This window comes from Callorhinus ursinus, unplaced genomic scaffold (assembly GCF_003265705.2).
Source record: "Callorhinus ursinus isolate GAN/ISIS: 27379988/994484 unplaced genomic scaffold, GSC_fseal_2.0 scaffold1, whole genome shotgun sequence".
Classification (NCBI taxonomy): domain Eukaryota; kingdom Metazoa; phylum Chordata; class Mammalia; order Carnivora; family Otariidae; genus Callorhinus; species Callorhinus ursinus.
The window spans coordinates 84,723,841-84,737,046 of NW_027397063.1; the positions used below are offsets into that span (position 1 = coordinate 84,723,841).

The following is a 13,206-nucleotide window of genomic DNA, read 5'->3' on the forward strand; positions in this document are numbered from 1 at the left end:
CAAATGGCATGTGATTGGGTCTGGTAGTAATTGCGTGTGCCCCCTCCCCATATTTTTTTAAATTTTCATGAACATGTAGCAGTGACAGAATGCTCTCTCTACATGAATACTGTATGAGATTGTATTTTAATTTTTTTTCAACACTCCATCATGTTCTTACTCTGTGATGCATTCCAGTCATCTGGTCATGGTTTTATTTGGCAAACGATGGGCCAGGATGTCTCTTTATATCTCATCAGCCCACTGGACTCTGAAATCCCTGCATGTAAGAACTCCTCCAATTGGTTTTCCCTACTCTACACTAATGTGTGTTCTTTCCCCTTTTTATATGAGTCACTTTATACATGAGGTCCCAGATTACCACTTAGAGAGTGTACAGCTCTGCCCCCTTCTCTCCTCAGTTTCTGCTTCGCTCTCTTACAATCTGGCATAAGAGAGACATGGAAAGTAGTAAGGAATTTGAGTTCAAGTTCTTCTGCCTCCTGGCTGGGTGACCTGGGACGCGTCTCGGAGCTTTCCTGAGGCTCAGCTTCCCCACCAGCACTCCCTGCCTTTCGGGAATGCCCCGGGCCATCGTGTCTGTGAATATACCTTTGAAACAAGAGGCTCTGTGCAGATACACATGAAATCTCGTCTTCAACACAGTCAAATATTTTGTTTCCAAGGCCACTGTCACCTACAGGGAATAAGTGTTTTGCCTCTGTTGTTTCTGGTTTAGATTTCACAAGGGCAGTCCACATGCAGCCCCATCTCCCCGACCCATGTCTCCCCTTGATACACGCACCCTTCTTCATGTCCCATCTCAGCTTGCGAAAGGTTTGCCTTATTATTTTTAAGTTACATGCTCCATCCCCATGAAACCTATACTGTTCTCTGGAGTCATTGATTAAGAGTGGATATTGGACAAGTAGTCCAGGCTCTTGTCTTCAGATGAGGGTCCATTTTAAGCATTTCACATGAATGAGAGTCTCCCCTGCTCTCAGAGGTGCCTCAGGAGAAGGGATAGCCTCAATCTTGCTCGGTCACCATCTGCTCCTGTGGCTTTGCCAAAGAACAATATGACTCAACTGTTTATGTGACCAGCGGATGCAGGGTCCTAAAGTGTCTAATGAGCACTTAAAGGTTATTGGTTGAGTTCTTTCTCTTTCTTCGGTATTGCCATTAAAAACAAAAGCATCAGTTGTTCGGTTGGAAAAAAAAAAAGGGATTCCCATATGATTGTGTTTAATTCACCATGTATAAATACGCTTTTAAGTAAGGCCTTCTAGGCCTTCATAGACCCCATGGATGCTGCATCATATAAAATATTATAAAAATGCACCCATATGACGTCGTAAATATATTTTTGCTGTCAACATCTAAAAAATTACTGTTATAATTTTGTTTTGAAATTTTTCTCTCAGCAGCTATCATTCATTATTGCTAAGTGAGACATTGCATGCTATGAATTGTTGTCAATGTACAAAGTAATTTAACAATTGACATTGATATGTTTCCTTTTATACATGTTTAAACACATTTTTATTTATTTTGAGAAATTTTTTGAAATCCTGTAATCAACAAATTGATTTTCAGTCTTCTCTGTTTATATAGCCTTTATGTGTCTCAGAGGCCTTAAACATCACTTCTATAGAACCCCATGGACAATACAGCCAGGCCTGGAGCAGAATTTTATTTCTGAGACCACAATTATGTTTCTTTTTTCTCCCTGTAATGCGGCAACACATAGGAAAGCATTTCTGCAGAGATGATCTAAACCTCTCCAAGTTTTAGTTTTGATGTTAAAATGATCCTTTTGATAAGGAAAAAAAATTGCTTTTGTACTAAAATTGCTCATTCTCTCCTAATCTTATTCTCTATATTCACTGATAATCCCTTCAAGTATAGAATCCTTCATAACAGATACCTTTTGTTGTCATGGTCCAGCACCTTGACACTCTATGTTTGTTGCTATTAGAACATTCTTTTTTGGTGGTACTTCTGACATTTGACATCTTTTTGGAACAGGGGGTTGGAGCAGAGGCTCAGCTCATAGATTTATTTTTAGTATCACATAAGACAGATGGAAACACATCTTCATTGTACCCTGCTGTTTAATCACATATATCCTTATTCTGGGTGGAAAAAAAAAAACAACCCACTTTTTTTTTTGTCTCACTCACTTATCCATCTCCTTTTCAGTTAGTAGGAATGAGATGTGGTGAATCAGAAGACAGGCCTTTGCCCAGTATCAAAATAATCAGAAAGGGCCTGAGCTAGATACACCACCCAGCTTCTCCTTTGTCTGTTTGATAGTAGGATGTTTGATTTGCTATCTTTGCTGCAGTCCTCATGCTGTTCCTTTGGTGCAAAAGCAGTGGGCAGCATTCTCTTTCTAAAAACTTTAGGACGAGCTTCTCTTGAGACAAAGTACATAGCCAGATGGCTCATTATTACACCTTTCTCATAGATTTTCAGACTACTCTGGACACGTTCCAACCCAGGAGATTTCACCAAATTGAATCATCCTGAAATAATTTGCAAAGCGTAACAATAGCTGATTTATACCACAGATTTTAGAATGGTACAGCCTGACACATACGAATGGTAGGATTTAGTATGTAAACCAACTGATAGAAGGCAAAGGAAACTTTATTAGAGGTACATTAGTAATAGTTATCCACAACTAATTGAACTTATTAACTGCCTATGAGAGTCAGCCCCTCAGTTTTCTGTCCTGTTCATTTCCCATGACAGTTCTTGAGCCTGTGTGGCCTGAGGCAAGAATACCTCCTTCATTGGAACCTTGCTGCTGGGCTCTTACCAAAAGAATTCTTTATCTCAAAGATGGTTTCTTTGCTCAAGTTGGAGTCTTTTTTGACTCCACCCCTCAAGGCAGACTTTTTCTAGTGCTGTCCTTAATGTGCTGCCTCTAAGTATGTGTTTAAAACTGAGTGTATTTTATAGCTTAAAAAAATAATAATGGCAAGTAGTCTCCACTCTGAATGTCTTTGGTTCCTGACTGTTGGGTAACAGGTGGCTACGGTTTGGATAGCCAGGTATTTATCTGAAAATTTGTCTGAAAGTGTGTCTGAACCTCTTGGGTTCCTTTAGCTCAGACAGCAAGTGGCTTGGACTGTGGCAGTTTGGATGGTGAGGGGGGTGCTCATACATGTGATCTTGCTATTAATGATCTTCCATGGAAATAAGAAAATGGCTAATATTTGACCAATTCCAGTGGTCTGGAAATAGTCACTTTCTTTTCAAAGAGTATAGTATTTAGAAAAGCAATACATTGCATGGCTTGCTCTCAGTTGGTCTGTCACTGTCTTTGTGGGACTTTCTCTTCTTTCTGGTCTCAGCTCAAAACTGGCTTTATTCTTTTCTTTTGCTCAGGGCAACAGCCAAATAATTCCTGCTGATGTAATACTTTGCCCACACGCATACACAAAGTATACATGTTTTGGTTTATAGATCTGGCTTTTGGTAGCTAACCTTGTTTGGTGTGTGGTAAGCTTCTGGGACCTGGAGTCTCAAAAGCAAAGTCAACTGGGATGCCAATTGTATGTACCCTGCACAGCCACGGTGGGAGAAGAGATGTTGAGTTACCCCTGAGTAGAAGTGGGGGGACGGTCTTCTATTCTGCAGCATACCTTATTATGTTAGAATGTTTGTAGTTAGTATGAGGGCTTAAAAAACAGACTTATTCTGTATATGAGACTGAGTCTACCTCTAATCTTTCTTTTTTTAAAAAAAAGGAGTTTATTTATTTGAGAGAGAGAGAGAGAGAGCACAAGCCAAGGGGAGAGGCAGAGGGAGAAGCAGACTCCCAGCCAAGCGGGGAGCCTGATGTGGGGCTCGGTCCCAGGACCCTTGGGATCATGACCTGAGCCGAGGGCAGACGCTTAACCGACTGAGCCACCCAGGCGCCCCTGAGTCTGCTCCTAGAAAGACTCAAAATGAAATAGAAAGGATGGGAAAGAATAGCTCTTTTGAATTTTTATTTCAAATCAGGCAGTGAAATGAATAAAGAGTTCCATACAGGTATGTCTTGAGTTGCATGTGGCTTCCAGGACAGGCCCTTGGAACCCTCATCAGTGAGTCAGCAAAGGGAGTTCAGGCTCACACTGAAGAGGCATCAGGTGGGTGGGCTGCCCAGCGGGTTGGCAAATGCAGCTGCCAAACTGACCTGAAAGAAATTAAGGACAGGCCGGGATGGATGTGAAAGAGAAGTCCTAGACCCCTGAGGTTGTCAAAGGTCTTAAGTCATGCCTTGCAGTGTACACCTGGTTCACTGAAATTTCCATTTGGAAATAGCTTTTGTGACCTTCTGTCTGCTGCAGACATGAACTGAGGGGAATCTTCCCCATAAAAAGGGCATTCCCTGGGACCGTGAGCCTTTGCTGTGGGACCCTTCTGATCAGTCACCTGCTTTGCGCTGAGACAGACTCAGCAAGAAAGGGGATGACAAAGGCAGTGAAGAAGAGAGAGGGTTGGAGGTGGGGAGAGAAGAGGGGAAGGAGCAAGAAGAAATGCCACGCAGGGACAAAGAGAGAGAAGGTGGGGAGAGTGAGGCAGTGGAGTCCAGGCTGGACATGGAAAGATGTATTTTAGGGAGCAGGGAGACAAGTGAAAAGAAAGGGTCCCAAGGAGGGGAAAAAAACAGTAGAGGACGTCTGAAGACAGGCCAGCTCATTAAGGAAGCGCCCGAAACAGCTGCTTGTCTATCAGTAGGGAGGAAACTCCCTCCCCTGCACCCCGAGTCAGCTCCCAGCCGTTTTCTGCTTTCCTCCTGAGCAGTCTCGATGCCCACTCCATTCCCTCATCTCCCTCACTGACTCAATGGCTTTGTGACCGATCGGCAAGATGATATCCAGTCAGTGCAAGATAAACTCTTAAGCAGGTCCCAAATTCCCAGCGAACTGAAATAGCACAAGAATCTGGGAATCAGAAGGGTGATAGGAAAAATGCATTCTGCGTTTTTTGAGCTAGTGTTTACTCCGACAGAAAAGAGCTTTTTCAAGAGTTCTCGATGCACAGCAGGTACGGAGAGTCTGGGCCCCTTAAACTGAATTGATCAGAGGGACACAAAAATGGCTGTGCAGGTGACTACAGATAATCCTTAGGAGGCAGTAAATCAGCTTCTATCCATCTATCCACTGAAGCACCTTTCTTTCTTTTTTTGGCTTCTAGGTAGAAGAGCGGTCAAGGCTCAACCGGCAGAGTTCGCCGGCCATGCCTCACAAGGTTGCCAACAGAATATCTGACCCCAACCTGCCCCCGAGGTCGGAGTCCTTCAGTATCAGTGGAGTTCAGCCTGCTCGGACACCCCCCATGCTCAGACCAGTTGATCCCCAGGTACATTCTCCCCTTTGTTCCATCAGCCATTTCAATAGGCTGTACAGTTAAGCTTACTAAAAGAACAGGGGATTGTCACTTGGATTTTTACGTAGGGCCGGTCCAACAATGACCCTTAATACAGAATCTGTAGTAATGGAGGAGAGCCCACTGGATTTGAAGAGTGAGGGGAAGGGGTGAGAAAGAAAAAAAGCACCCTCCTTAACTTTGAGCCAGCTTGCACGCTCACTTCTTGATAAATTGGCCTCTCCGGAGACCCATGGGAGTGTCTGCAAAATAACAACAAGCATCCTTTTAGTTACAATTGTCAAGCTAATATTCATATAGATACCTGTCATGTATAAACTATTATGTTATCTTTTGTTCATTGGGATTTGGGCATGATCTTTAACAAGAAAAATAAAATGACCTTGGATAAAATAGTGTCTCCTGAGCCAGTGGTTTCCAGAGGGTGGTCACTGGATCATTAGCATCAGTGGCACCTGGGAACTTGGTAGAAATGCAGTTTCTCTGGTCCACCTCAGACCTCTGATCAGCACCTCTGCGGGTGTCCGGCAGTCTGCGGTTTAGCAAGGCCTCCAGGTACCCCTGATGCACTCTAGGACTTGAGAGCCACTGCTGTACGCTATATAGAAAAGAAAAATGTTACTCCACTCCAGGACAAGTTTCTGGAGGTTTTAGAGGACTTCTGAAATTGTAAACACTGAAAGTGAAATATGAAGTGAAATAAAGTATAGAATTTTATGAAAAGTAAAGGTAATGGTACAACTGGTTTCACCCAAATGTCTTTGGAAACTCTTTTAAAATAGGTTTGTGTGTTGTGCTATATTTTTAAAATATGCTTTATTTTAATATTATTATTATATTCATGGTAATTAACATCAATAAAAATGTGATTGGCTACAGTTCTTTCCTGGTTGAAGCATAACATTCACCTGAACTAGACCTTGAGGATTTTCTCTGAACTCTAATTAATCACATTTCAGATTTCAGACCAAAGAGGGTCTGAAGAAGCGAGGGCAGGGCTGCTCCAGGGATGAGACCTCAAGGGCAGAAGGAACAGGGCCAGGCTGGCGGAAGAGGGCCGGAGAAATGCTCCCCGGTGGTCTGGCATTGAGATTTCAGACCAAAGAGGGTGTGATAGGTCCCTTGCACAAAGCAGATATTAGATTAGTGTTTATTGACTTAACAATTTAATTTAGAAAGTACTCTAGATGTTTCCCCAGCCAAGATTTACTGACCACATTCCACAGGCCAGGCAGAGTGTAGACTGAGAGATCCCATGCCAGACATGGCTTCCATCTCCAGGGAGTTTACCTTCGTGATGGAGGAGGAGACGGTAACAATAAAGCATGAGCAGTGTTAATGGTCAAGAGCACTCTGAACTCTTGATTTAGTGATCTGTCTTCAAGAGCCACATTTCTACGCAAAGACAGCATGTCTTCCCTGCATGAACAATATCAACACATGCCAAATTATGGGGCTTACACCTCTAGAAGAACCATCCTGGTGTGGAAAGGTAGATAAGATCATGGGTGGTAAGAGCCAGCTCACCAGAAAACAGAAGAGCATAGAGTTAGGTGTATGGACCAGGAGGTGAGCAATGGTTCCAATCCGGGCTCCCGCACATATTAGCCCTGTGATCCAGGTTGTAACCCTCTCTAGACCTTCCAATCTCTCGTGGAAAAGAATGAAAATGATTGTATCCCCCTCATGGTGGATGTAGTGAGTTCATAAGAAGTAAGATAGCCAGAGCAATTCTTGTTTTACGAGCAATGGCACTCTCTAAAGTCGAAGTTAAGGGATTTGAAGGAGGAAGCTGATAATATTAGAAGAAAAGTACTTGTAAATATATGATACTGCTGAGCAGTAAATGTCCCCTACAAATTGCTATTATTATCATCACACCTATTTCATTGACTTCTTAGCAGTCCCAAGTGAATCAGTTAATTTTGGCCAGGTGCCCTGGGTCAGCCCTACACATGGCTGTTAAGTGGGAAATTTGGAAGAGCTTCTTCTGAGGGCATGCTGGAGACAGCCATGATGGGCTCCGTGTCCTCTAGTTCTTATCTTCTGCTCTAAAATGGTATTTTCCCTCCCACTGAATGAGGTACTGGCTGATCTGCTTTTTCTTCTAATAATGTTGCTGTAATGTTGGTTTGTTGTTTAGATTCCACATCTGGTAGCTGTAAAATCCCAGGGACCTGCCTTGACTGCCTCCCAGTCAGTGCACGAGCAGCCCACCAAGGGCCTCTCTGGGTTCCAGGAGGCTCTGAACGTGACCTCTCACCGCGTTGAGATGCCACGCCAGAACTCGGATCCCACTTCCGAAAACCCTCCTCTCCCCACTCGCATCGAGAAGTTTGACCGAAGCTCTTGGTTACGACAGGAAGAAGACATTCCACCAAAGGTAATAGGCTGGCATGCTTTTATCATCGTCACTCTCATCATCATCGTTGTTTATTATTATTATTCTCTCTATTCCAGACCTTTTATAGTAATGAGGAACATGAGAATGCCAAAGCACCACCCCTTCTCATGTTTGTTTTCTTCCTTGTTCCCAAGCTAAGACTTGGATTGTCATCGATCACTTCTGACCTTCCTTTTCCCAACAAATGGAGGCTCAGGTAGATTGAATGACTTGGAAACATCTATCCTGTATCCAGAATTAGAACTCTCAACCTCAAGCATTCCAGACTTTTTAAGAAACAGAATAATGGGGGTGCCTGGCTGGTTCACTCGGTAGAGCATGTGACTCTTGATCTCAGGGTCATGAGTTCAAGCCCCACATTGGGTATATAGGTTGCTTAAACAAACAAACAAACAAAAAAAAAAAAAGAGGGGGGCCCCTGGGTGGCTCAGATGTTTAAGAGTCTGCCTTTGGTTCAGGTCTCAATCTCCAGGTCCTGGGATGGAGCCCCATGTTGGGCTCCCAGCTCAGTAGGGAGTCTGCTTCTCCCTCTCACTCTGCCTCTCCCTTGCTTGTGCTCTCTCTGTCTCTCTGTCTCTCAAATGAATAAATAAAATATTTTAAAAAAAGAGAGAGAAATGGAATAATGGATATTTTCATCAGCGACTGAAACTACATCTAGACAAAGTGAAAACTTCCAGATAAAAAGTAGAAAATTGATTTATTCCTACTTTTAATAACACAAAGTGAAACTGGATTGCAGGTGTTCAGAAGCTAGTACTGCTCTTAAAATTGGCTCTGTTTAAGGAAAGCTCCTTCTAGCCCAGGTCATAATTTGACTCCTGAGCATAAAACTGTAGGGTGAAATGACTAGCCATCCACTGGACAGAGTAATCCTGGAGTTGGTTTCTTTTGTTTGTTTGTTTGTTTGTTTTTTACCTATACCCATTGTTACTCATTCCAAAAGTTGTCGTGAAATGTGGCCATGCATCTTACTACAGACATCCTGGAAGTATTTCAAAATACTGGAGAAATTTTTGCATTGGATTCTTCCTGGTTCAAGATTCCCCTTTCTCTTAAACTTAGCGTAGAGTAGTGAGTTCATAAGATGTAAGATAGCCAGAGCAATTCTTGTTTTACGAGCAATGCCCCACACTTCCCAGAGATCAATGCCATTGTTGACTCCAGGGAGAAAAGAATACTTTTTACCCAGTGATTTTCAAATATTTTTCCTCCTCTTCCACTCAAGAGGATATTATAGCAGGCTTTCCATGATTTTGGAAATGAATATAGCTGATTACGACTTTTTTTGTTGGTGCTCTCCTTTTGTGGAAGCAAGGATGCCATCAGAAAAGGTTTGTTAGGGAGCAAAGTTCAATGCCGAAGATAGGACAGTCAGGGGAGTGGCATGAGAGCTGGGAAAACTGAAAATGGACGCTATTGGTCCACTCTCTGAAAACATGCAGGCATACATTCCTAACTCCAGGAGAAAATTTGACATCTGTGCAAAGGTTTTAGGTTTTAATAATTTGTTAAACTCTTCTCTACAACTATTTAAGTTTACAAAATGAAAAAGGAGAAAAGGAATATTTAATTTGAGCAGGTGGGAACCCTGATTTGGCCATTCTGCTTCTCTTCACTGGACTCATCTTTCTAGGTCTTTATCTTAAAATGTATTACGATAACCAGTAAAATTTATATGAATGTTAAGTATCACTTAACATATTCAACAATAATATTACAGCCAAGCACATTTTTTAAATATCTAGTACAAAATACAAGCCCACTTTAAAAGAGCCCCAAGAAATGAATGAAAATTGAAGCACCTGACCAATGTTTAACCCAACCAGTTTCCACGAGATATCCACATTTCCATTTCCTGGTCACTTTTATAAAGTAAATATCATTCTCTTCCCTCATGTTGGACCCCTTTAGGGGGACCCACTTCCATTATTTAATTTCACTAAAAATGTTTAATAAAGTGAGGCATGCTTGAGTTCCACCTTAGGCTCTTGTCAGATAAGCTAACCATGATATATTTTCCCACTGTGTGCCTGATAGTGTGCACATAGCCTCTTTGAAGACCCTGCCGGTATCTTCAATATTAATCCTGTTTTGTGTTACATTTGCAAATTGACCTTCCAAAGCACCATGTTTGGGGGGGTTGTTTCTAATTAATGACTACAAGTTGATTAGGAAGTGGGAACACTTAGGGTCCACTGAAGTAGTTTCTCTGAGTGCCCGGGCATGTGGCTTATGTCCCAAGTTCTAGCCTGATACCCTCGTTTCTCACCAGATTTCATCATTTCCTTATCTGTTTATCAGTTGGGGTGGAGCTCAGCTTATCTGGATGACTCTCATCTGATGCAATTTCCAATGATCAACTAAGTTAATGGTACCCCAAAGAAATTTCTGGTATCCACCACTCTTACACAAGCAAAGGAGGGCAACTATTTTAGCCCGGTGAATCAAAATAATTAGCTTGGTCTGTTTTTTAATTTGTTTTTAAAATTGAAGACCATTCTCCTTCATGATCGCTGAATGTGAATCACACGCCTTTTGTGTGATTTTTGTTTCGGGAGTTAAAGATTTCTTTGAAAAATGAACACCGTATCTTTCCCGTTTCTGGTAGTTTCTGTAACTCCTGGTAAATTTTAGGAAAAGAATAGCCTCTTTTCAGGAAGGAGCCTAGGGGAGCTATTTTATGGAAAATATTTCTGATTTCTGGTTTTTCTTTCAGGTGCCTCAAAGAACAACTTCTATATCCCCAGCGTTAGCCAGAAAGAATTCTCCTGGAAATGGTAGTGCTCTGGGACCCAGGCTAGGATCTCAACCCATCAGAGCAAGGTAAGGCAAGGAAGACGATCAAGATGAAGGAAGAAGCCCCCACCTGTCATTGTCATTATTGCTTTCCTAAAAAATGTATTTGTCCTTTTTTTTCACTTCAGAGGCATGTTGACTAGCCACTTGGACTGTAAGCTTTGGGGAGGCCAGAACATATACTTTTTATTTCTTCAGTAGCCTTTCAAGAGGTCAGTGTGCAGTGGCAGCTCATGAATGAATGAGTAAGGGGGGTTGAAGAAATGAGACAGCCCAGAAGCCAGGTATACCTCACTTGACAGTTTTTAAAATTGGGGGGTAAAATTGCAAATAGAAGTCTGGTTGGAATGGCCCAAGCCAGTAGTTCGGAGATCATTTTGTTAAGTTAACACAAGATGGCCTAGTTTGAGGTGATTTTCGGCATCCAGTCAAGAAATGTGCCCTGGCAGCCAGAAAGACATTACAAAGACAGGGGCGCCTGGGTGGGTTCAGTGGGTTGGGCGTCTGACTCTTGATCTCAAATCAGGTCTTGATCTCAGGGTCACAAGTTCAAGCCTCGTGTTGGGCTCCACACTGGGTGTGGAGCCTACTTAAAAAAAAAAAAAAAAGACATTACAAAGTCATTGCCAAAGAAATGCATTAGTGGCCAGCTGCAGAGCTTCCTAGCTTGGCAAATTACAAAAAGACTATTTCTTAGCAAGAAATCACCTCTCTGGCATTATGGAGGGTCACTGAGATAAAATTACGCCTCCACTGCTGCTCTGTGCTCTCCTAGAATTTTCCATCAACAATGGATATTCCTACAGTTAGGAAACCACATCCACCTACCAGTTGGTGTAGAGGTCTCAAGAGGATCTGGAAAGTAAACAATATCTTTACTGTATCCGAGCTGATTTTATGTGGTAACAGATGCTGTTTGCTGCTCTCGTTTGTTGAGCTTCCCTCAGATTTTTCATGATGAATACACTGCTTTTTAGGATCAACTGAAATAGCAAATGGTCTCTGCTGAGACTATAAAAAGGATGAGCTTGGGCAGGCTGTTATAGTCTTCTTCACTGTGTTCATAAGAGGACTCTCCCTTGCTAGTAAGGAGAGACCGGAAGCAAAGTTAGGATGATTTGTACCTATCTTTAATATATGGAATGCTTTTGATCGTGATGCCCTAATTTTCCTCTTCACGTGAAGAGCTTTAGGAAGAGGTCAGTCCATAAATAAGATGGAACTGTACTAAGCACATTAATCCCTTTAGGGCAAAGAACTTAGCCCATACTGAGCGGGATTGCCAATTGCAGGAAGCTCCGAATGAGCCATTTTTTCCCAGCGACTTGTCAGCTTCACCCTGAGCTGGTGTTGCTAAGCAGCGCTGAGGAAGACCAGAGGGTTCTGTGACCAGGAGCCAAAGGAACAGCAGCCCTGGGATTGCCGGTGTTAACTCTGTCAGTCCCCCTCTTCGTTCGAGCAGCAATAAGCCCCCAATTATCAGTGCTTCTTAATCCTTTGGACCCTGCCCTCAAGGCTCTGTTCATTGAATCAGTTGCTTAGAATTTTAGCGGCTGTAAATCAAGTGTCATTTCGACCGGAAGTCTTTTCTCCTTCTATCAGCCAAAAAGAAAGAGCACTATCATTATATAATCAAATAAAAAGTAGCTCTTTGTTCCCGCTGAACTGTTATTTTAATGACATTAGGCTCAAGATAGTTGGCTTTTGATGGTCAGTGGCTTGTCAAACATGAGTTTTTCCCTCAGGACCACTTAAATTTGTACTTTGTCCAAAGAATGCAGACTTTGTGAGACAGCTAACATTTTTCTGCTTACAGAGGAGGCACAGAGGGAGGGAGCCAAGAGGTAATAATTATTTACCTACAATGAAAGTCAGAGGGATTGTGGGGGGGGGGATGGAAAATCCACATCTCTGCCATGTGCAGTAATCTTACCAAACACTCCGCTGCTTTGTTTTTTTAAAGATTTTATTTATATATTTATTTATTTGAGAGAGAAAGAGAGGAAGAGCTCAGAGGGAGAGGGAGAAGCAGACTCCCCGCTGAGCAGGGAGCCCAATGTGGGGCTCGATCCCGGGACTCCAGGGTCATGACCTGAGCCGAAGGCAGACACTTAAACCCACTGAGCCACCCAGGCGCCCCCGAATACTCTGCTTCTTGCAATCACCTATCTCCGAGTGACCAACACTTCAAATGTGAATCAGATTTTGCAACTCTAGATTGGATTGCATTTTTTAAAGCTTCAGGATTTGGTTTATTTACTGTGATAGAGATAGCTTTAGGTCACCGTTGCTTCATAATAAAACACCCTAAAACTCAGTGGTCCGAAATAGTAACAATTTAGTATTTCTTACAGTTCTGTGGGTTGGCTAGTAAGTTTTTCTGCTGGTCTCACTTGGGCTTACTTATGGAGCTGCACTGAGCTGATGTGTCAGCTGTACCTTCATGTGCACTTTGCTGTTTACTGTTCTCAGGACAGCCTCCCCGCAGGGAAAGCCCCAGTGCGCAAGCACTTTTCAAGCCCTTGCTTGCACCATCTTTGCTGATGCCCCACTGGCAACCACAGTCACATGGCCAAGTCCTAAGTCAATGTGTAAAGGAAAAACACAGGGCCATAGACAACGGGAGATTTGATTGGCTG

The 13,206-nt window shown here is 42.7% G+C and overlaps 1 protein-coding gene across 6 annotated transcripts in view; it reads left to right on the forward strand.

Moving 5' to 3' along the window:
* TNIK (TRAF2 and NCK interacting kinase) overlaps window positions 1-13,206 on the forward strand; it is a 380,604-nt gene that overhangs the window by 313,661 nt on the left and 53,737 nt on the right. For all 6 annotated transcript variants that reach the window (XM_073897348.1, XM_073897355.1, XM_025878953.2 and 3 more), the window contains 3 exons: window positions 5,173-5,337; window positions 7,508-7,747; window positions 10,488-10,594. In XM_073897348.1, the coding sequence (XP_073753449.1) occupies window positions 5,173-5,337; window positions 7,508-7,747; window positions 10,488-10,594 (512 nt within the window). The remainder of the gene's footprint in view (window positions 1-5,172; window positions 5,338-7,507; window positions 7,748-10,487; window positions 10,595-13,206) is intronic.